General features: G+C 43.1%; 1 protein-coding gene across 2 annotated transcripts in view; it reads left to right on the plus strand.

Annotated features, from left to right (window-relative positions):
* Positions 1-6824, plus strand: part of WASF3 (WASP family member 3) — a 75488-nt gene extending 68664 nt beyond the window's left edge. For both annotated transcript variants that reach the window (XM_054194357.1, XM_054194365.1), the window contains 4 exons: positions 277-443; positions 1293-1556; positions 3179-3549; positions 4228-6824. In XM_054194357.1, the coding sequence (XP_054050332.1) occupies positions 277-443; positions 1293-1556; positions 3179-3549; positions 4228-4385 (960 nt within the window). In that variant the 3' untranslated portion in view covers positions 4386-6824. The remainder of the gene's footprint in view (positions 1-276; positions 444-1292; positions 1557-3178; positions 3550-4227) is intronic.
* The last annotated feature ends 18000 nt before the right edge of the window (positions 6825-24824 follow it).

Below are 24824 nucleotides of genomic sequence, written 5' to 3' on the forward strand. Positions count from 1 at the left end.
TAGGAACTAAGCTATAAAAAACCCCATACGTATAGAAATAAGTACTGGTTTCAGAGACGCTTTTATGCTGACAGCTACTGCATGAGCAGTGTTTTGTAAATAAGGTCTGAAAGAAGTGTATTTGGCTATATTGTGGTTCTTTTTTAATGCTAAAGTAAAAAAAAGCTCATGTTTCTTCTCGTTTGCTAATTATAAGAATTACTCACTGAACATTGACATCCAAGTGTCCAGACTGTCACAATTTACAATGTATTTGTTATACTTATTGTACTTTAGAGAGAGAAACACAAGCTGAATCCAAACAGAAACCAGCAAATTAATGTGAGAAAAGTAAGAACAAGAAAAGAAGAGTGGGAGAGAAGGAAAATGGGCATTGAGTTCATGAGTGACGCAAAGAAAATGGAGCAGGCAGGAAGCATGAAAGAGGACAAAATGCCCAAAGGGTTTGTCATTTTGTTTTACTCAAAGCCCTGGCTTTTTGTTGCTTACCTTGCTTCCAGTCTTACAGATAAGTGCATCAGTTTACTGTGTTCACTAAAAGCCAGGCTGCACGATTGTTCATTACTAAAACAACTATTTGCAGTAATGGGATTAAGAGATCCTTTTGCTCCCTCTCTTGGGCTTATTTGACAGAGCATCCTAGACTTTGTATCTTTATGAACTCTCTGCTCAACTAATATTTACATTTCCCAGTTTCTCTAAGCCTTTCCAGCAAAATTAATTGTGCAAACAAAATAAAAAGCGTTTTCTAACTTTTGAAATTGGTTTCGTCTGCTTTGGTGAAATGTACTCTTCTGCATAATTGTGTGTGCTTGCAGTATTGCTTTCCTTTTTCTGCTGCCGTTGTTAACTTAAGGCAGGCCTGATAAGTATTATCATTTCAAACAGTGGACTGTCAAAATCATTGTCAAAAACAATATACCTCCTTATGGTTACTAAAGAACTCTAAAATCTGGAGAAAGCTCTAAATTTTTTTGCCTCTGCATTATAGGAGGACATTCTGCATGCAGCTAGTATGCTGAAATATTGAAAACATTCCATTTCAGTCCTTTTATGCTGACTTTTCAGACTAATTTATTTTCAAGTCATGTTAAACTGAACCATATTTTTTTGTTGCATTTGTTCTTGTGCTTTCTGTGGACTTACAAGGGAATGGTGCTTAATCAGGGAGTCCTGTTACAACAAAAATAATTCTGTTTGCATTCTTTTTAGCTTTTCTTGTGAGCTATTTAGATAATACCCTGTTACACTCACATAATCTGTTCTTCTGCATCCATTTACTTTAATTTTAGGTCCCATGCATCTGATGTTACAGATTATTCTTATCCTGCTACTCCGAATCATTCCCTCCATCAGCAGATAGCAATGCCTTCATATGGAACAGGAGATGGTCCACAGTACATGGCAGCATCCCAAAGCCATGAGCATGAATACAGACCACCTTCCACCACTGTACGACATGCTACTTTAAACAGACCTCAGCAACCACCTCCACCTCCACCCCAGCCTTCAGAGGGCCAACATAGCTCAGTACCTGTGGTACCAGCAGAATATGGGTAAAACTCCTGATTTATTCCAGTGGATTCTTGACAAAACTACAGGGATGCATGTTTTTCATAACCATCGTAACATATAATGCATACACGCAGAAAGACCCCAAATACATTTGTTATCTCCCTGGGAGGACTGAAAAAAATTGGTATAATTTCTATGTATGAACTGAATTTAAGTGAAGAAGTAGTGAAAGTATTGAGTATTGAATGTGGTGAAATCAATATGCTTGTAAAATATTAAGGGTTCCTAATATGATATTAAAAAGGGGATAGTTTTCCTTTAATGTGGAAAGTAGCGTAATTTGAATAATATTTTAAACTCAGGCAGCGTGCAGAAAAAATATTGCTGAATGTGATTAATATGGCAGTCTGTGGTGCATCCCTGAAATGACTTTTTAAAGGAGCTTATGGCAGAATTGGAAGGGATCTCCTCAGACACAGACTCGAGTTCCTCTACTGTCACAGACAACTCCATAATTCAAGATATGAATTTATCAAACTCCTATGTAGATATTTTGCCTGAATGCATTCTGAAGGAAGGCTGGCGCCAGAGTCCTAGCCCTCCGATAGCAAGAAAACATCTGTTTTCTAACCAGTCTGTGCCTTTTTGTTCTTTTGCTTGCATAGCTTAAACTTTCAAGTTGTAACCTAAGGAAAACTGTTATCATTCTTGCCTCTGTTTTAAACTAAGCAAGGCAAGGTTTTTCAGCCTCACTTGATACATCCTGGGATAGCATTTGCCTGATTCATGACTGTATCATGCTGTACGTGACTCAGTTATGCTCTGATTGACTGCTCCAACCTGCATTTTCTCTGTTATTTCCAGTTTATAACAAATACTTGTGCTTAGTCCCCAGGTACATAGCCATTGTCAGTGTATCACAGTTGTCATACATTGACACGCATCACTGAATGTCATCAGTAACTTCCCTTCAACTCCTGTCTACTATATCTAGTTCTTTACCTGCTTCATAACTCTTACGTTGATTCCCATTTTTTCTGCTTAAGAATTTTTTTAATGACATTTTAACAAGGAAATAATCTCTTCCCTGTTCTTCCTCTTTAAAATATCAGTCAAATGTATCAATTTAATTAAATAATATTTAAATTGATAAACTTAACTAAAGAAGCACATGAGGTGCATGATATACCTTTGGTAAATCTTTCCATTCATACTTTCCGTTGTCCTCCATGCCTCTGTCTCTTACTATCTCTTAATATTTGTTCTAACACTTGGTCTTCTATGGAAGTGATATGCATAGTCTCCAGTTTTCTTGGTCCCTTCTTCATCATAGGCACTGAATTTAATATTCTCACAGAGTAGATGTTTAGTAACAAATACAGCTTTATACTTAACTAGGCAGGAGTATTAAGATAAAAAGTCTCACTTTGTGGAGTGCTGAAAGGAATGCTGCCTTTAACTTCGTCATCTGTCTTAAATTTCTCAATGTATTATCAATATTTGACAATTCATACGTTTATAGTCACTTGCATATTTAACTCAGCAGTTTAAAATCCTTTTGATCTTTGTTTTAGCTGAGGTTGGATGAGAGCAGTTTAAGGGGTGATGATTCTGTAAGTCGTAACTTTCAATGCATTAAATGTTTTTGTTCTGTTTTATATAGGATGCTTCCAGCTCAGATGGTGGATTATTACAATCCCACAGGTCCTCCCCCTCCTCCTCCTCCCCCTATGATTCCTTCAGCACAAACGGCATTCGTTAGTCCCCTCCAGCTTCCTGTGCCACCTTCCCATTCTGGACTGGTGACTGGCTCTACCTATGCAGCTACTCATCCTCCTCCTTCTAGTGGGCTTGTTGTCACTGCTCCTCCTCCTCCCGGCCCACCTCCTCCCCCTCCGGGCCCTCCTGCTGCAGGTTCATCCCTCTCTTCCTCCCCAATGCATGCTCCTCCGGCTGCAGAGGCGAAACGTCACGAACCTGCACAGCCGCCAATAAGCGATGCACGGAGCGATCTTCTTGCTGCCATTCGAATGGGTAAGTGGACACTTTAGGTATTTCTTTTTTTCAATGAAAGCACTGTGTTTTCCAGTGATCTGAGTTTATGGCTTCTGTTCCCAGCTGGGAAACTGGTTAACGCAGAAACTGGTTAACCAGAGGTACCACACACCCATTCTAACATGTATTGACCCTGACTTTGGATCTTTTTCTAATGCCCAAAGCTTTGTCAAACATGTTCTAGTGCTTGTGTGGACATAACCAAATGAAAACAGAACTTGTGTTTGTTACATAAAGTAGCCAGTAGGGGTACATGGATTTTTCCTTCTGTTCAGAACTGAGTTATCCAACACCAGGCTTCAGCTCACTGATTTTTAACAAGTGACTAATGGCTGTTCCTGACTTTGCTTACAAAATGGAACTGTAGGTCTAATGGTCAAAAGATCAAAAGGACCCGTACAGTCTTGAATATTTAGTTTTAACATACAGTTGAGAGTTTTAGAAGTCTAAAAAGTATTCAGTCTCTGAGAATGGATTCCAGTCTGCCGCCTTTGTCTTTCTCTCTTCCTTGCTCAGGGAGGCTCTCTGACTCAGTGGTTTCTTTTTTTCTTCTTCTTTCTGAATATATTGTTAGAATACAAGAAACGCACCAATAACAATATGAAATTTAAAATCTCTTATGCAGAAAACTTTGTCTGAGAGTAATTGTCTCTATAGGAATCCAGCTGAAGAAGGTGCAGGAACAACGTGAGCAAGAAGCAAAGCGAGAGCCTGTTGGAAATGATGTGGCAACCATCCTTTCAAGACGCATTGCTGTGGAATACAGCGATTCTGATGATGATTCAGAGTTTGATGAGAACGATTGGTCAGATTGAACCTGGTCCAAGCCCAGTGGCAAGTTCAGTAAATACTTGGCTTCAGTGATTACTTTCTTAGCAAGATGTAAAGCAGGACGCTGACATGTATTAAGGCTAGTGATCGAAGTGCTAAAATTGAGTTGGTATTATTCAGAAGGCTGTAGCTTAGCAACTCTGGTAATGATGATGTGATTATGCTTATGCAGATCAGAAACTTGTCTTACTTTCAGTATTTACCGCATAATACTTAAGTGCCACTAAATGTAGCAAATCATGTGCTGCATGCAAAATATGCTGCAGTTGTTGCACTGTTACAGAACCAGCATTTTATTTTACTTTCCTGATCTTGAAGGGATAAAATATATTTTTTTGACTTTACATCTTATTCTTTTAATTATGTAAGCAATGTAGGTACTTGTGAATTGGTCTGGTTGTTAGTCTTTGAGGGCAGTTAACTATATGACTGAGTGAAGTGTTGAGTTCCATAAATAGGATTTTTAGCTTTTTTTATTAGTTACTGATTATGCCCACCTTAGTCTATTTTTAATCACTTCTGGGCTTAGGTTTTTTTGCGTATAGAATTGTTTTTATATAATCTTTTTTTTTTAATCTTAAAAATGTAGAAGATGATGAAATGTATGCTTTGAAGAAGGAATCCACGTGATCCAAAATTACCGTTTTGTGAGCAGACTGGCTAAGTTTCTAACAGTACCAGCTCTGGGTTTGCTGGCTGCTTGTTGGGCAGAGTGCTGGGGAGTCCCTGATAGGTAGCGGATTCATGTCCACATTTCAAATGAAAGTTAAAATACCTGTAGAGCGTTTCAGTTTTGTGGTACAGATCAACTAGATGCAAAGACTTCAGGATAGACCTGATTGAAGCCATACGGTTATTGCAGTGTAGAAATGTGACTCTCTTATTACTGAACATTGGAACAGTCCAGATCTAGCAATCAGATACATTTCACAAGTATTAAACTTGGGTTTTATGCCTGGAGGTATAAATGTTTGTAAATAAGTGTTGTTGTTGGTTTGTACATGTATAGTCATGACAGATCGTTTTCTGTTTCCTGTAGCACGTTTGCTCAAAACTATTATTTTGAATGTATTTCTTTTCCAGTACATCCCGTTGATAAAACATTGGCAGTTAAAGCAGTTGTAATGTCTGTTTAGGTACTATGCCATATATATGCACACACTTGTTTTCTCCTTCCCTAGGAAGAGTTGCTGCCATACAGTCTGCTTTGGCTGTCTGTTTTCTTTAAAAGTAATAACCTTTTTTTTTTTTGTACAGTATTAAAATGTTTTTTTTTGGTTTTTTCTTTCTTCTGGACTGAGAGTCAGGCTGCTGCTTTGCCTAATGAGGCTTTTTAAAAATGTATTCATAGCGGGGGAAGAGTTTTTTCCTTACCAGATTACAGTTTTAATCTTTGTAACTGAAGTCTGTGTAATTCCAGGTCCGACGTTTGGTAAAGCTCCTTTTTTCCATGAGACCCTGTCTGTTCTTAAAAAAAGAAAGTATGTAAAATAAAAAGAGAAATGGAAGATTATTATCTAACTTGTGTTTAAACAATTAACAGGCCTGGAAATGTAACAGTCTAACACGATGTTTGCATGTGAACTATCGGCTACTGCATTTGCTGTTTATTCTGCGTTATGAGTTTTCAATCTGCGGTGGCTGTCTTTATGGTAGGGTGGTAACATCCTGCCTCGATGTTGGGGTTAAAATTTATCACGTAAAGTATGACCAATCTCTGCATAACGGCGAGCAGCTTCAGCTCTTGGGAACTGGTGGCAGCTGGAGGTACTCATCTCTGTTGCAGTTGGAGCTGGCTTTGTCTTTGCCTTGAACTACAGAGCTGAAGTCTGCTTTATTTTGTGTGCTGGAGTCTGGGGTCTGTGTGTCCACCACAGAGGACAGAATTTAGGCCGTAGCCCGATGGTGGTTTTCATCACTGTATGAGAGATGACTTATCATCATGCTGTGCTTGCGGAGTGGCTTGCAAAATGATTCTTTGGAGGGAGTGGGCTAAAAGCGTAACTGGGACTGCATCGTTACGTCGCTGTATAGGTGGGGAGAGTACTCTCAGTATTCTTTTAATACATGCTGAAATGAAATATCTCAGCAGAAAATTCTTTCCAATCTAATGAAATTTGATATGATAGAAGATATATTTTATGAGCACAGGAGTTGGGTGTGTCTGAAATTTTGTAATTTGTGTTAATTTTAAATAATAAGCATTCAACAAGCAATCAGTTGTGACCAGTTAAGATAGTGTAGATTTTTCAGTCATAGTAGCTGACCTGTTTTTCTGAACCTGCAATGTTGTCATTTTCCTTTTGGTATTTTATTAATAGAATGTGAATTGAATTTAGTGATGTAAACTAATATTATTCTAGGCTGTTTTTATCAGTTTTATCACACTTTGAGTTGTGAAGAAGTAACAAATATGAATAAAATCTCACTTTTAAGCCTGTGTTTCTTTCCTTAGATTAGTAAGATTTTGCTATTACTCTTTATCCCTTGTTGATAAATAACGGAAATGAAAATGTAGAGCTCCCAAATGCTATCTGTGATCCCAGGAACCACGATTTTACTGCGTTGGAGGCTGGAATCTACAAAACCAGACTCCTTTTAAGGTCCTGCTGCTCCTCCTAACGTGCATACTTCTTTGTTCTTTTGCAACCTTGATGCAAGCTCCAAGTTGAAGTTCTTGGCTGGTGTAAACAGGCTTTAATTTCCCTACATGTAGCTTTATTCTTTTTTTCAGTGAAATGCATTAAACAGCTTTGCTTCCAAAAAGAACAGAACAGAATGTACGAGTTGTATTAGCAAGTTCCCTTCCCCACTTTTTTTAATAAGAACGAGTCTTCGTCAGTTAATGACACCAAGCACGATACTGTAAAATGCAAACCAATGTCTGCCTACTTGAAAAATATTTTTAATCTTTTAATTGCAATCAGGTTAAGACCTGGTATGGTAACAGGAGAGGCTTTTCATCATACTGGGAAGAACTTACATAAACCAATTGTGTAATACGGTAGCCTAATTGCAAATTTAACAGATTTGTTTATGCATCTTAGACTTGGTTGTTTCCTGGGAAAAAAAAATTAATCTTTACTCTGTTCAACTGAAAATTCCAGGCCCTCTTGTGCTTGCTTCTTATTTTGCTGAAATTTTCCATCATTGATTTGACCTTAACTCAGGTGATTTAGAGCAAAGACACCAATAAAAACTGAATTTATGAGCTTGCAATTTGGTTCAAAGGCTGTTTAGTAAAGCATTTATAACTGCTCGTTTATCAGTTGGAGTTAAGACTGATCACTCGGCGTACCGCTTCTACAGGTTTTATGGTTGTCTTTTGAATGTTAAAAAATATTTCCATGCAACTAAACTGGCATCACTTGAGTTTTTAGGTATTTTGGATTTTTCTGTACTAAGATGAACTGCATGAAGAATAAGGGAAAAAAAAAATCTTTATTGTGAGAGAGGTGCATGCTGTTCAGAACAAGCTCAAAATTGAGCTCGTTTGTGGTATGCAAATGGAGTTGGCAGGAAGGGAAATTTACTCTTCGGGAAATCTATTCCTGTGATGTATTTTGCAGGTGTGCTGTCTCTCATGTGCCAGGCGTAGTTTTAATAATGAAGAGGTGTTTGCTTCCACTTGAAATAACACACAGAAGGATACAGCAGATGTGTAACTTCTGAAAATGTTTAAAATCTCACTGTAAACTGAACTGAGTGTAAACCTCTGATGATAATGAAAAATTCATTAGAATCTTGAGGCTGGAAGCTGAAGTTGCACAAATTCAATCTCAAGCTGAGATACTATTTCCTAGCAGAAGAGTAAAATAAATATTAGAACAGCTTATCCAAAGATGGCTTTGACAGTGGTTTGGGTTTTTTTTTAAATATTTTTTAAATTTTGTTTTTTAAGGTGACATTACCCTTCTTCCTCCTGAAAAACCAAGCAAAAAAAAAATCCAACCTACCATAGTCTGCTTTTTGGAAAAGTTTCTTGCCCTGGGAGGGGGGGTAGCCAGCATGAACTGTAAAGTCTGAGTCTGAATTTGAGGTGTTCCTGATACCAGCGCATACAAACACACGAGAACTGCACACACATGGAAGTCCAAAGATTTTTCAGCATCTTGAGGCAGCTCTGCATTTGTGCACTTCAGTGTTGTCTGTGTGCTCAGTGCTGTACGGGGAGTGAAAATAAATGGCATCCCTCCTAGAATCTCTCAGCCCCTGGCATCTGCCACAGAATAGTTGGGTGTGATTTGAGCATGGCACTGAATAACCTTCCTGGTTCCCTTGGACTTTAAGGAAGCGTGGGAACTCCAGAAGGACTGTAGGTTTCCAGTCAACCATTGTCTTTCATTAGAGGTGGATAGAAAGAATGGGAACACTGAAGAAGACAAAAAAAAAGGTCCTTTAAGTACAAAACAGGGGGAAAGAATATAATATTTTGATTTTTCTACTAATAGGAGGAGGCGGTGGAGGCAAAGAGTATCTTTTTGTGTGCTGTCAAATATCTGTAGGTTTCTATGGAGAAACGTGTTCTCATCTAGATGACATAGGTGTGTGCTTCTACGTGTGGAATGTAATGTCGTATGTTTGTGCTGGACTGCGCTTTCCTTCAGCTGCATAAGAAAACAAGTAGCCCTTAAGAGATTCTTAGCTAAATATAGTAGTCTCTTTAGAGATTAATTCTTAGTGCTGCAGATAAATAGAGAAGTTCTTATCTGATTAGCCGGAGGAGGGACTACTTCTCTTCTTCTGTCTTGGTGGGGGAGGTCACGTGCAGAGTGCTTTGGAGATTAGAGCTGAGGGCAACCGTTTCAGAGATGTCTCAACAGCTCGTCTTAGATGTGTTGCCTTTCTGAGCCACTCAGCATTTTCAGTTGCTAACACGCTGTCATGCCACGTGAAAACTAGCTGCCCCATTCAGCAATCGCTCACGTTGCCAGTGTAGTGTGGGTTAAAGGAAGGAAGAGAGGGCTGGGAATCTGAAAAGTTACCCTAATACCAGCTAATATTGGGCAATCTGTCCCGTCTGTCTTTGAGAGGAACCTTAAACAGGGGTCCTACCATCTATACTGAAGGAGATGGCAGAAGTCATCTGTTTTCTCTGTTTTTCTTGAAAATCAGGCTGCTGCATTCTTTATTCAGTTTCCTGAGTAAACCTGCTGTTAATATTCTCTTTCTCTAACAAATTTGAGTTTGTGGTCCCTTATCAGGTACCTTTCCGTCACTTGCTGAATGGCCTGTGCCCATTGCTTGTCACCCTTTGCGAACTGGATGCAGTCCCCAGCTGTTGTAAAAATACCTTTACTCTTCTGAAGTCAATAGCGCGGTGCTGATTTTCACCTGCAGCCTGTCCCTTCTATGTCCTTCTCTCTTGAGTCTCTTCTGGTTTTTAATAGGTAGTTTGCATGTTACCAGCCAAGGATTTTCCCATTAACTGTGTCAGCAGGACTTTGGTTGTTTGGTTGGTTGGCCGTGGCTTCTTTCCCTTGAATAGATTCTTGTTCTGTGTCTGTGCTGGTAGCAGTGGATGTTACAAGGGGTGCTGCTTTGAGGTACAGGGCCTCCTTCCACACAGGATGATGGTAGTAGCAGGATTGTTTATCATAGGCTTAGCTTAGTGATGAAACTTGAGTATTTCCAAAGTTCCTGCTCATTCCAGCCATGTGAGACCTCATGTTAATCTTGTTTTGGACATAGGGCTACAAATACGATTAGGGGACTATAAAATCTCTCTTATGAAGAAAGGCTGAGGGATTTGGGTCTTCTTAGTCTGCAAAAAAAGACTGAGGAGGGACCTTATCAATGCTTATAAATACTTAAAGGGTGGGTGTCAGGAGGATGGGGCCAGGCTCTTTTCAGTGGTGCCTGGGGACAGGACAAGAGGTAACGGGCACAAACTGGAACACAGGAAGTTCCATCTCAACATGAGAAGGAACTTCTTTGAGGGTGGCAGAGCACTGGCACAGGCTGCCCAGAGAGGTGGTGGAGTCTCCGTCTCTGGAGACATTCAAAACCCGCCTGGACGCGCTCCTGTGCAACCTGCTCTGTGTGACCCTGCTCTGGCAGGGGGGTTGGACTAGATGATCTCCAGAGGTCCCTTCCAGCCCCTACCATTCTGTGATGGCTTCAGATTTGTGTGTATTCATTTTCTCTAGTCTGTTTTTGTGGTGTTTTTAGCTACATCTGGATTGGTTCATTTGTCTGTTCTGTTTGGGTTTCTTTCCAAATTTAGCAGACGTCCTAAAACTCTTTTTTTTTAAGGTGCCTTCACGCAGCTGGCTAAACTGCTTCTGAATACCATTGCTGTGAATGTTATTTCTGTATTTGAGGAAGAAGGATTTTATTTTGTTTCATATTCTCAGAATGACTACCACAGTAACACTTTCTAGACTGTAAAAGCTTTCTCATAAATTTATTTCTATGTGATTTCTGTTTATGGCACAGTTTCTCTTAACAAAGGGTTAGAAGTTTTGCTTAGTGTAGTTAGTGAACTTTTTGGATTGCTGTGAAGATCTCTTGTGTAGGTTCATCAAAATATTTAATCTGATTGTGACAAGAGAATGTTAAGGTATGTAATGTCTGCAGCACTGTGTTTCAGTGTGTACATTGAAATATTGACATATACCCGGACCGTGATTATTTATAATGTCAACGGTTCCTCGGGGCATTTGGAGTTCACTTTGAAATACATGGATCCTGATGGCTCTCGTTGCTTCTCCCAGTAACCAGTCACTGACTTCCCATAGCTGTTGAAAACCACCATTGTGACATTTCACCAGTCTTCTAAGATAGATAAGCAAGATAGCCACCTTGTACCCAACTGACTTCATCAGACGAATTCTTATCTGAAAAAAAAAAGTTATCTCATTTTTGTTCATTCTCTGTATTCTCTTCAAAGCCCTCAGTGACTGTCAAGTCGCCCTTTGCCTCTTGTATTATTTAAGAGCCATCTTCATTCTTTAAGTTGACATAGTCTGTCTAGGAAACTGAATTTAGGTCTACCACATGCTTTAAGTAAAGGACGCTCCATCCCTCTCCTGTGGTGCCCCTCCTGACCTATATTCCTTGCTATGTTTCTAGAATTTATATGAATTATGTATGTGGCATGATAGATTTACTTTGTACTTTGCCGAAAGTGATAATAAATCCTCACTTTAGGGATTTTCAAACCTAGTTAAAACACACCAAATTCTGAGGCAGGTGCTAACAACTAGAATTATTTGAGATAAGAGACGTGGGAGTTATCTAGCTGTAATGTTGCTTCTTACATACCGTTTTATCAGAGAAAAAGCATTTAAGTGCAAGATGCCTCACTTCAATGGGGAGAGTAACACCACAGATCTGTGGCATTCTTCTGTCTCTTAAATGGGAGGTAGGAAAATAGAGGATTTTAGGACAGAGATGGTGAAGAAGAGAAAGGCCAGGATTTCTCCTGTGCTAAACAGAAGATATTTTGGTGAATAATTGATGATACTTCTCTTTGTATTTGTTTTATTTTATCTCCATACAGAAATACCCTCTGAATGGTGAGGCTAAGTTTTAACCTTCTCCCTGAAGATCACCTTATCTATTTTATTCTCTTCGCCTTATTAGTTGCAGTATGTAATGACCTTTCTCTCCGATTCAGCCGTCTGCCTGCTTCAGCTTTTATTTCTTTCACTGATCAGATGAGACATGAGAGCACAAACGGCACTGGCAGTGCTGCTGGCCTCAATACCTGATTTGGATAAATAGACTTAAGTTGACATTTAAATAGGAAATAGTCGTCTTTAAAATTCATGAATACAAGAATTATTAAAGGAGTCGAGCGAACTGGGAATGTTTCCTACTCAGAAAGCGAAACGTGAATATTCAGGGTGGTAGGATATTTAAGGAATATGTGGGTAAAGCGTACTTCTAAAGTCGAGCTCTATTATAAGGCTTCCAGGTGTGAGCTTTGCACAATTGCTGTAATTGCCAGCCTGCTGCAGGTATCGCTTCTCTCTGGGTTTTGGGCAGCAACCATTATTCTCACCCATCTGTTCCAAAGCTAACAGGGTTCCCAGCACTGTAGAAAGGTTGTAGAAAAAATTGGTCGGCTCTGGAAGCATATGTGGAATGAAATGGAGTAGCGGAGGGACGGAAAGAGCAAAGTGTCCCTCTGAGAACATCAGGGCTCTTGGCAGGACAGAACTGAAGTTATCGAAGGCACCATTAATTTATTAGCACAGAAGTTAAAGAAAATAATGTAGAACTTGAAAGTGCCAGGTCTTGAGATACATGGCATGGGGATGTCTCAGCTCATCAGACTTCATGTCTCCGTTTTTCCATTTGGTGCCCAAACCAGAGATGCGAAGGCAAGGAGAGTCCCTGGTAGTGTTCCTTTCCTTCCACTGGGATTGCTTTGAGATCCATAGATCACAAGTCCTCTACTGGAAATAGGCAAAACTGCAGCCTGAACAGGCTTCATGTCATCTGGTTGGTCAGCCCTGTCCATGTTACTTGGAAGCAGACCTCAAAGGGAGCCAGTCTGTACACGGGAGAGCAGTGGGTGCAGCAGTAGCCAGGCTTCAGGAGCTCTGCTTCCCGCTGCTGCAGCAAGAGCAGGTCTCACACTAAGCTGCCTCTGCGAGGAATCGAATTCGTGCGCTGCTCCATGACGGGAATTAAAGCATGGCAAGTGGGAATGAGCAGATTTGCTTCCAAAGTGCTTCTCATCCCAACTCAAATACCGGTATGGGCAGTGTCTGACCAGTGGCTGTGATCTACGCGTGACTGCCCAACAGCTCTGTTTTCACGGCTGTTTACCCTTCCCCGCCACACTCCCTCCCTCCTGTCCGCTGCTGTCGTCAGCCTTCAACATCCTACGTTGCTCAGCTTGGGAGAGGCAAGCACCCCTAGCTCGGATGCGCTGAATGTCTGGCAAAGTGTTGGCAGTTGCTGAAGAAGCATCGCTAATGAGGGAGCGTTTCTGAAAGCCGCGTGGGGCAGCGCATCTCCCACGCAGCGCGTGTAGCAGCCTAAACAGGCGCCTTCTCTGGAGCTCATCCCGGCAAACGAGCCAAGTAGGAGTAACTAGACAGTAAAAATCTATCGCCTGGCAATTGCACTGTAGTATTGGATTAAAATACAAGGCCAGGTAATGCAGGAAGCATGAAAATGTTTGAACGCGTTTATTCATCAGTTCGGAATTCCCTGCCCAACTAGGTGAGAGGGGAGCAAGGCATTTGCCTCCTACAACGCTGCAGTGGTGGCAGGAGAGCTGCAGGATGGCTCTGGGAGCTTTTGCCCTGCTCGAGCCAGCTTAATATCTGGGAAAACAATAAATTTGAGGTTCCTTCAATTTTTTGTGTGACCTTATTAAAACCTTAGCTTGATTGAGAAGGGACGTGCGAGGAGGGGGCTTCCTTTGGCAGCGATGGACCCATACTAGGCTTCTATCTTCATCTTGGACCTGAAGCCTTAAAATCCTGTGGCAGGAGAATGAGGCGCTGCTGTAGGAGTTCTATCCCCTGTAAAGGCACCAGGTAAGAGGGACTGTCTTTTTGTAGAAGGATACTGACCTCCAGTGGACAAATGGGGCAATCGTTAAGAGTTCGTTCTAATTAAAATTTGGCTGTATGAGAACCCAGACAAGAGAAGTTGTTCAAGATACGGAGATTCCTGCACTTTGCTGTACCCCAGACTCTCAGTGCTTTTATTTTTCTGTACAACCACAGAGCAAAGATTCCAATGTACCTTGGTGAAATTTCGTCATCTTTAAAATTGCTGATCGTCTTAATAAAATGATGTCCCTTCAATTTCCACACGTTTTCTGTGGAGGCACTGCCCCGCGCAGACAGGCGTTCTGAAATAAGAGAAACCCAGCTATTAAGACATGATGCAATGTGAGCTCCGCTCTACTAATTTGATAGTTCCAAGAGGTCAAAGACACTGGAACTGTCCTTTGCAGATCTTTCAACTGTTTGTTCCTCTCTCAGTAACTGTGTGGTACCATGGTAGAAGCCGGTGTACAGCAAAAATCTCAGTGCATGTGCAGCTGTGACGACTTCTGGAGGCTCGGAGTCCCCCAGTCCTTGATGAAGTTAGAACAAGGCAGAGACGCTCCGAAATGTAAAACTGCCATGAAGCTAAAAGCACTGAAGCGACAAGATACGACAGCTGAGGAAGTTACTGCACTGCTGCTGAGCTCCCTCACGCCTGTAAATGTCCTCAGAAGTCCTCTGAGCCTGCCCTAGTTGTGAGGTGATGTGACACTGCACAAATGAAGAGGAGGCCTCCAGGGAAGCTGGGAGAGGGGAGTGAATTGCAGTAGCTTACAGTTGGATGTTTTAAGCTTTTCGTTCACAGAATCTCAGAGGGAATAGAGGTGGAAAGGGACCTCTGGAGGTCATCTGGTCCAACCCACCTCCTCAAGCAAGGTCACCTAGAGCTAGGTGCCCAGGACCATGTACAGATGGCTTTTGAATATCTCCAAGGGTGGAGACTCCACAACCTCTTGGGCACCCTGTGCCAGTGCTTGGTCACTCACTGTGAAAAAGTTTCAGAGGGAACCTCCTGTGTTTCCATTTATGCTCATTGTGTTCAGTTGTGTGCTTGAGCCCTAGGGATGCCGAGCACCTCTGCTCACTAACTGCCTTGCTGTAAACATAATGCTTGAGTTAAAAATGGTCGAGGTCCCTCTTTTTGCACGGGAGATGATGTACGGCTGGCAATGGATGTGCTGTTCTGCTTCTCAGTTACACGGCAATAAAAATCACAGCCATCACAGTTGTACAGACTGCATTTGCACAGCAGGTTCCATCATCAGACTTCTGGTGGCTGTAGCTGAGCATAAGATGAAACTAGAAAACCTTGGTTGTTCCTCTCAAGCCTTGCTTGACAGATGTGCTTTGAGTTTCACCGTGCTGGAAAGGTTTTCTAATGCCCATCAGCAGCCTAATGAGAAATAACCTGAGGACCTTGTTGGGTCTGATGAGGCTGTTTTTCAAGGAGGAGGAGAGAGAGTTTTGTGGCTGCCTTTTAGAAAAGGACTGGAAGGGCAGAGTGAGGTTTTGGCAGACCTAGGTTTTTCTCCTTTCTTTTGTGAGCAAGCATGGGTTTGGAAGGGGAAGTAATTGGGAACCAGTCTCCCAGCCAAGAAGGGAAGTGTGTTCAGCAGCAAGAGCTAGTGGTGTTTCCTTAGGCTCCAGTGCCCCTTTGTGTGGTGGAAATGAGTCTTCATAGAAAGCCTTTCCTCTGGTCTTTCATAGGACCACGGGGTAATTCAGGCAGGAGGAAGCCTCAGGAGGTCTCTGGTCCAATGTGCTGCTCACAGCAGGATCAGCTCTAAGGTCAGACCAAGCTGTCCCTGCTCCCTCTGGTAAGATATTTTTTTTCCCCAGTGTGTGACAAGGATCTTCAAGATATGGGACTAAGCATTCCCCTCCCAAAGTGCAATGACTGATGACGTGGGACCGACCACTGCCTCCACCATCGCTGTGAAGAGGAGAAAGCAAATGTTTCCTGGTCATTAAGGGAAGAGCACGTGGGAAACACCCTTGCTGTGGTATGGGGAGAGCTGCTGGCGGTGCCAACCTTCCTTCCTCCCCGGGCGGGCTCTCGGGGGAGAAGCCAGCTCGGGTGTGGGTGTGTTTATGCTGCTGCTTTGCTTTCTTTCTCCTCTGGAACTTCTCCAGATTTGGGGAATTTGAATAGTTGGTAGATGGAAGGTGTCACTGTCTTCCCCTGTCCTCCTCTGGTGAAACAAAAGGGGATAATTCTTCCCCTCGGGACAAAGATGGTGAGCTATATTTTTTGCAGCATTGCTGCGTACACCACACCTTCTCTCATAAGGAATCCATCCCAAATTTTCCTTAGGATGTTTGATGATGTGGCTGTAGATGCAGGTGTCAATGTGCAAAGGCCTAACCAGATTTCATTAGGTGTGTTATTGTCTGGAACTTGCCAATAAGTCGGCCTGCTGGTGTGAGAACAGATCGATGCTTGAATGACAACTAATCTATATTGTGAAATATATTATAGAATCTTTAATTTACATAGAGATGAAGCCTGCTTACTGGGAGTGGGAATCAATAGTGGCTTTTATGTTGTCCTCTGGGCGGAATATGAAATCTGAAACTCCATAATATCTAAACTGCATCAAGAGATTACAAGCCAATAGTACTAATAGCATAAAAAGGATGTTTTTTTCCCTTTCTTAATAAACTGGATATATCTGCAGTTTCCAGGTGTTTTTTTTTTTTTTTTTTGCTTTATCAGAACAAGAAATGTGTTGCAGGCATTATCATTTTATCAGCATTTGGGGTCAGAAGCTTGCGATGCCAGGTGGTGTATAAACACCAGAAAGAAAAGGTGATCCCTATGATTTGAGGGGTAGGTGGTGGGCAGCTACGTTATTTAAAAAGGAGCCTTGGGTTTTTCTTAATTCAGAGCCCACTCATGCACACAGAGATTTGCCATAGACCAAACTGTGCTCAATTTAATGCTGTAAAGATATCAAGAAGGGAGTGGATTCAGATTAAACCCAGCCATCCCAGCAAAGACCATAGAATCACAGAATGGTTTGGGTTGGAAGGGACCTTAAAGATCTAGTTCCAACCCCCTGCCACGGGCAGGGACACCTCCCACCAGACCAGGCTGCTCAAAGCCCCATCCAGCCTGGCCTTGAACACTTCCAGGGATGGGGCATCCACAGCTTCCCTGGGCAACCTGTTCCACTGCCTCACCGCCCTCACAGGAAAGAATCTAATCTAAATCTCCCCTCTTTCAGTTTAAAACTGTTACTCCTCATCCTATAGCTCCACTCCCTGACAAAGAGTCCCTCCCCATCCCTCCTGCAGGCCCCCTTCAGAGACTGGAGGCTGCTATAAGGTCTCCCCGGAGCCTTCTCTTCTCCAGGCTGAACAGCCCCAGCTCTCTCAGCCTGTCCTCACAGCAGAGGTGCTCCAGCCCTCTCATCATCTTCGTGGCCCTCCATGTCGCCAGTGCGTTCCTACAGTGTACCGTGTGATTCCCAGTCCAGCTGGCTTCTGGTTCAGGTCTGCCCATAGCATAACTGCAGCACAGGTCTGCACCGTGCCTTGGAAGGGCATTGCTGCTGCTTGATTTTGTTGTTCTTTGAGCTGACAGGAGCCGTATAACAATCTGCTTCAGCCATGCTGTTCTTCAGGCTCTATTTTTTCTACAATTTGCTTTGATCTTGAAAAGATGGGAAAGGTGACAATGAAAGAAAACATTTCCATCAGAACAATGTCTCTTTCCAAAGGCTTGTCACAACATGAAATACAATTAAAATTGACTGAACGCCCACAGTTGGTACATAAAATCTTCTGCTGTGCAGTTTATGGTGATTCACAGTAGCAGAGCACAGTGAACGCAGTGCGCCCGAGTATTGATGCTCCCTGGCTGGATCTCTGCAGCTTCTGCAAGTCCAAGTTGCAGCGCTATTTCTCAGCCCCCTCCACCCCCGCTGCTCTCTTGTCTTCTGTATGATGCATACAGTCATTAGTCCAAGACTAACTTTATTCAGGCTCTTTATATCACTTTTTCATCCTCTGATTTTAATTAGCTTTGCACAACAAAGTTAGGTCTGCCTTAAATCTGCTGTACTTTAACTTACAAAGATGCAAGAGGCCAACTGTATGAGGTTTAATAAGGCCAAGTGCCAGGTCCTGCATTTCGGTCACAACAACCCCAAGCAACGCGACAGGCTTGGGGAAGAGTGGCTGGAAAGCTGCCCGGCAGAAAAGGACCTGGGGGTGCTGGTGGAAGGCCAGCTTAACATGAGCCAGCAGTGTGCCCAGGTGGCCAAGAAGGCCAGCAGCATTCTGGCTTGTATCAGGAATAGTGTGGCCAGCAGGCGCAGGGAAGTGACCGTGCCTCTGTACTCGGCACTGGTGAGGCCTCACCTCGAGTCCTGTGTTCAGTTCTGGGTCCCCCTGTGCAAGAGGGACATTGAAGTGCTGGAGCGTGTCCAGAGGAGAGCTACCAGGCTGGTGAGGGGTCTGGAGACCAGGTCATACGAGGAGAGGCTGAGGGAGCTGGGCATGTTTAGCTTGGAGAAGAGGAGGCTGAGGGGAGACCTCATTGCCCTCTACAACTGCCTGAAAGAAGGTTGGAGAGAGGTGGGTGTTGGCCTCTTCTCCCAAATAAGTAACAACAGGACCAGAGGAAATGGTCTGAAGTTGTGGCAGGGGAGGTTTAGGTTAGATATTAGGAGGAATTACTTTACTGACAGAGTGGTCAGGCACTGGAACAGCCTGCCCAGGGAGGTGGTTTGAGTCACCATCCCTAGAGGTATTTAAGAAACATCTAGATGTGGCACTTCAGGGCATGCTCTAGTGGCAGAGATTGTAGGTTGTTTGGTTGGACTCGATGATCTTTAAGGTCCTTTCCAACCATGAAGATTCTGTGATTCTGTGATTCTAAGAGGAACCAGCAGGTGCGAGAGGACAGAAGTAAGGAAAGGACGATGACAAAACTGTGGTAGTGGGAGGAGAATAGGTGCATGATGTGATGGGAGCAGGGTTGGGTGCCCAAGAAGGGATGGGGAACAGCTAGTTAAGGGGCTGGGGATGGAGGGGGTCTGGGAAGTCTGAAAGGATGGAGCTGTGATTGCTGGTACCAAAAGTAGAGAAACCTGGTACAAACAGTCAACTAAGGGACAAGCTGCAAGTGGGGAAATGTGGTTTGGAGAAGGTAGGCAAAGGAAAAGTGTGTGAGGAAATGGGCAGGGGTCTCTGTGCCTTCTAGAAAAATCATTGCCGTGCCTTGATGTGGAATCCCAGAGCCCTTCTGCTGCTGGGAAAGGTCTTGGGAACCAGAGGCAGAGCCCATTTCTCCATGTCTTACTTAAACTGAAGATGGCCACGGGTTGCTGCGCGTTGTCCGCTAGCTCATGTTGTAAAGAATGCGAAGAGTCCAGCTGGGCTCACCCTTGGGATGGTAGTGCTGGGTGTGGGATGAAATTTTGGAAGGCTTTTTAGGCAGGCTGTTTAAATAGCTTGAAAAATTACCTTTTTCAGAGAACATATAATGGTTTCCAAGTGAATTACTCAAAACCGGGACTTTTTGAGACTAGGGTTTTCTCAGAATTTCTTGGAGAATAGAAATTAAAGTGTTGAGCCAGCTTGGTCAATAACCTTCTGTCAGGCAGCTTTTGTGTGTACGGCAGGTACGTGTATAGACGGGCTATTTCTTCTCTAAAACTACGTCTCTACTGCAGCATTCAAAGCCTCCATCTACTTTGCATTCCTTATTTCTCATGCTGTCATGGCGAAGTCATTTGGTTTCTTCGGTTGTGCCCTATCTAGTCAAATAAAATACGGAAGAAAGCTTTAGATAATGCAAATTCCATTAAACAGATCGATGTTTTATAGAAAAGAGAGCAGATTCTGAGACTACTTTTTTTTTTTAAAGATGCAGCCCATTTAATTAGTTATTTCAATAAATTATTTCTTTCAAGGCAATTTACTTCATTTTATCCACAGATAATTCTATTGAAGCCCCTGGAGTCTGCGAATTGTACAATTACCGTATCTTCCGATCTCTGTAGATCTCTAGCCAAAACAAATTCCAGGGCTGACATTTTAATTTGTATTTGCATTTCAGCTCTGCCAGGTGACTGCAGTTTCTCGAAGTGAGCTAGACTAAAGAAACCTCATGTGAACAGGTGGCAAAAAATAGAGCAGGCAGGCTTCTTTGCCAGTCCCACATTACCTTCCCAACAGTGAATCTCTTTTTGGATTCGATGTGTACGTGCTTTGCTGTGTTTTCATTCCCTTCTAGTGAAGATCCACTTTCTCTGTGCTGGGCGCCGGGTGAGCACAGGTACATGCCTACCCCAAAGGGTGAGTTTGACACATCCGCAGCAATGTACTGATTCTTCCTGGCCCACTAGTAATTTCAGTAACGGAGGATCAATTTAAGAGTGGGCCTGAAGAAAAGCTTGTATGCACCAAAAGTTGGAAATTTCACTTGTAACTGCTGAAGGTTGGAAGTTTCTGCCGTGGAAGCATGGTTTAGGAGTAGGCATGGACAAAAGTGAAGCCAAGAGCAACCTGAAATGGTACAACATAATCTGTACTATTCTAAAAAAAAATAAATGAAAGTTTCAGCATCCGGCATCCACTGAGAAGGTAACTGTTCCTGAAAAATCTGATTTACATCATACACTATGGAGGTGTTTGTAATCATTAGATTTAGGTTTAGATTGGATATTTGGAAAAATTTCTTCACCGAAAGGGTTATCAAACACTGGAACAGGCTACAAGGGAAGTGGTGGAATCGCAATCCCTAGAGGTATTTAGAAGGTGGGTAGACGTGGTGCTGAGGGACTCAGTTTAGTGGTGGTTTTGGCAGTGTTAGGTTGATGGTTGGACTCAATGATCTTAAAGATCCCTCCCAACCTAGATGATTCTATGATCATCTTCATCTGAGGACCTAAGAGTTGCTGTATTGTTACCTTGCTGTTAAGGGGCATGGCACTGCGAAGCTCTCTGGTCTCTGAAAGCAGATGATTTGTTGTGACACTGAGGATGCAAATACTCACCAAAGCCGAACACGTGACAGCGCTGGAGCTGGTAGGAGCCATCGCTCTGGGTAGCAGCACTGGCAAAGTCCGATGCCAAAGAGCGTGGAAACGAACTGCTGCCTCACTGCTGCGCCATCCACAGAGGAGGTGGGCATTCGAGAACCGCATTCTCTGTCAAGTGATACTTCAGGCACAGACATAACTACGAAAGAGGGTGCAGATGGCACAACAGCAATAAAATTCTTATTGCTGTATGTTGGCGAGGGGTTTGGTTTGCTCTCTGTGTGCCACCTAGTCGTGATGCTCTCTGTGTCTGCACTGACCTTTGACAGCCCAGGCCTACTGCATATTGCGTATTTTTCCTTTTGTGTTAATTTTTAACCATCCTGTAGACTTTCCGGGTGTCCCTTCAGCTGTTGGCTTTGGCTGTGCCACAGCTGCCGCTGCCAAGGCGTTCAGCGCCATTCCCTGTGCTGCTCACTTCAGGCAGGAGACGATCAACAAAGGCCGAGAATTGCCTGTGAAATGCAAATCGCTCTGCCAGGCAGGAGGGCGAAAGCAAAGCAAATGAGGGTGTCTTCTAATTAAATGTAATGACAAGGAGGCCGAAAAGCATCCCCTGCTAATTCTTGAACTATGCTGGCAGGAGGCAGAGAGGTAGGAACAAGGGAGGAGACCTGCCAGAGTGGGGAAAGAAGAGAAAACCAGGACAAAATGGGAGGTGGCACCGCAGCTTGTCCTGACAGCCCCCTCCGGCTTTGGTAAGGGGATCTCTGCCCCCCCCACTCTCACCAGGACCAACTCACAGCATCCTTCGGCCCCTGGTGCTCGGCTTCTCCTCGAGAGAGAGACAGTTATACGAACAGTGGCTGTCTCTCATCCGTAGGCAAATCCTTTAGATGAGATAGCGCTGTTACTAGCTGCTCTGGCTTTAATCTTCTCCTAATTCTTGCAGGAGTATGCATGCGCCTAAGATAATTTTAGTAATGTAGCTTCTGTAATTCCTTTTTATTGGTGCTGTAGAGCTGAGGAAAAGCCCTACTGTCCTGGGAGCTGTACTCATAAAAACAAATCTTCTTCCTTCAGTTTATTTCAGTTTCTTTGTCTTTCGAGTGAGACTATGCTCTGGTGCATCCTAAAATTGGCTTCTTGGCAGGGAGGATTAGCTCAAGCGAGATTTTGTGCTATCCCAGAGGTAGGTGGCAGGTACGCTACCCCCAGCTAGTGCATACGCAGCTCTGCTGGCTCTGTGTGAGCTGTACTTCATTTTATTGCATAGACACCACTTGTGGAAGCACCAGAGCTAAGCAGGCTCCTCCAGGAACTCCTCCTCAGCTGCTCCACCTCCTGCTGGGGAGTAGAGTGGTGATGGATGGGCATCACCTCATGGATGGATGTAAATGTGCGCACACGCTATTTCTGGTACATCTGGATCTTCACGTTTTCTCTATTGTTAGTCTCTGCCGTGGAGTACACTCCACACGGACAGGACTCTCCACACACCTCCATCTCCTCAAGCATTCAGGGAGCGATGTGAGCACACCCCCCTCCCAGTCTCACGTTCTGCATCCTCCCAGGGAATTCCCTCCTACCAAAAGCAAAAGAGGTAAGCAAAAGGCAAAAAGGCAAGAGCAAAAGGCAAAAGACAAGCCTCCCTCATATTCCCTCACGCCCAGGCCGAGCGACAAACCTCACCAGCAGCCTCAGGCCCCACCACAGGCAAGTTGCTGAGAGTTTGGTGCAGGGCAGCTTCTGGTGCGTTTCGGGGTGGGCTGACATGCCGCTCAGGTGTTAGTACTCAGGGTTTCCAGCGACCGACTGCAAATAAACTGAGAAAATGTTTTTCTCCCAGTCTGATGGCGATGGAAGCTGCCAGGTGAGCAGTTTTTGGCTGGGCAGGATGGCGGTGGGCCTGTTGTAATGAGTCCAGGCGGCTTACGTGGAGATTTCCATCAGATATTTTTGAGTGTGAGATTCGTTTTTTAAAATGCGTGTCATATAAGTAAGTCGGGAACAATTTCTTGTTGCAGGTTCGAAACTTTTCGACGGGACAAAAGCCTAAAATCAGATTCAAAAGTAGTTTGTGAACGGGACTCCTAGCAAGTGGTTTATACAGCCGTCCGGGACGGTGACAAACGAGCTGTTACTTCACGTACTCAGGCGGTTTGATTCATTGTCAAGCTAGAGCAGGGAACAGTTTCTATAAAGTGTGGATGCGTAGTATTTTATTTTATTATTGCAGCAAAATTATATTATATTTAGAGAGATAATGCCAGAGACAATATGGAAAATACTATTAAGGAATATATATTAGTTTAGCAAAACACCAGCTGCCATAGAGAATTTTCATTTCATAAACATCACCACTTGATCGGTAATGCTGGCAGCAGCAGGATTTTTTCCTCCTTTTTTTTTCCCCCCTGTGACTTCAGTGTTTTTGAATATGTCATGTTGGTAGTCCTGGAGACTGGAAGGCTCACTCCATCCAGAAATTGCGCAAGCGTCTCCGTGTGCCTCAGTCCTCGGGAGGACAGGACGTCTTTAAGTCCCTTACGGGCTCTCGGTTCTTTTCCAGTCCGGCACTGTGAATTAAAGAGGCAAACATCAGAGCCATTAATGGCAGTCATACCAACTAGCCCGACACCCCCAAATTATTTCAAGTACAGAAATAAATCCCGGTGAGCTGATAATTGTGATTGGTCTTTATATTTTTTTTATTTGTATTAAGCATAGGTCAGCTGCGATTCAAAGGTGAGGACCCAGGGTGTGTTGTGCCAGGTACCCTGCAGACACAGAGTCCTGCCTTAGATGATCTGGCCTTGAGGACTTGAGATATGCCTACAACTCAACTGGAGTTGAGCGACCGCGAGATATTTGGTTTCACAAAGGATAAGCTTTTAATGGTATTGGGAGATTTTTCCCACTCAGAATCCGAATGCTAATGGTGCCTCGTGCTGTAACTCCGGTCTTTCTGTCGTTCTGGTCTATCTATTGAGGAGACCAACACACAAGCATGGGTTTTCTAAATGCTATTTCTGCCTCTGATAGGACATAAACACATTGTGGGCCAAGGAAGACCTTCGTCTAATTTTAATTAATTTTATTTCCAAAGCTCATGCACCAAGGCAGATCTTCTGTAATGTTTAAAATTTTAAAATGTTTGTGCCATCTTTTGTGTGCACCCAAAGTTATGAATAATAGGGGAAATACTTAAAATTATGGAAGGCATCACGTAAGAAGTGGAAAAAATGGGTAGGGGCATATCCTTTCTCTGCCCTCCTCCAAAATGTAGGCACTGAAATAGTTTGCTACTGTTTAAGGCAGCTGATACCAAGAGGTAGAGGAGGAGGATCCAGTACATAACCTGTGGCGGCTGTGCCAGTAGCTCTGCTGTTACCAAGGTCACTGATTCCTAGCATTTAATATCAGAAATGGCCATTATATCATCAAGCCAGACCACCAATATTTCATAGGGTCTTTTTATTTTACAGACATTTATTCCTCTACTGAGTCCAGTAGTTTGTGCTTGGCTCAAGCCATCCCACGAGCAAGTTTAGCTGTCAGGAGATGGGGACCTCCATTTCCTGGGGACTGTCTTCCAACGCTTACACACCTGGGTGTTGAAGCGGATCTAACTTACTTCAGCTTCCATCCACTAGCTCATATTACATCATTTTCTGTTTGATCCATATGCTCCTCATACCTCCTATTTTCTCCAAACGGTACTTCTACTATGCTATATTCATGTCACTCTTCAGATTTCCTTGGGTAAGGAAAACAACTTGTGTTCTCAAGCCTCCCTCTGTCCATGAACGTTCTTTTTCAGACTCTTTCCTATGTAAAAACGTTAAAGGTTCTTTTACAGACTACGTAAAAACATACTTTTGCAAGTATGGGAACAGACTGGGTTGCAATG

The sequence above is a fragment of the Rissa tridactyla genome, chromosome 1 (genome assembly GCF_028500815.1).
Source record: "Rissa tridactyla isolate bRisTri1 chromosome 1, bRisTri1.patW.cur.20221130, whole genome shotgun sequence".
NCBI lineage: Eukaryota > Metazoa > Chordata > Aves > Charadriiformes > Laridae > Rissa > Rissa tridactyla.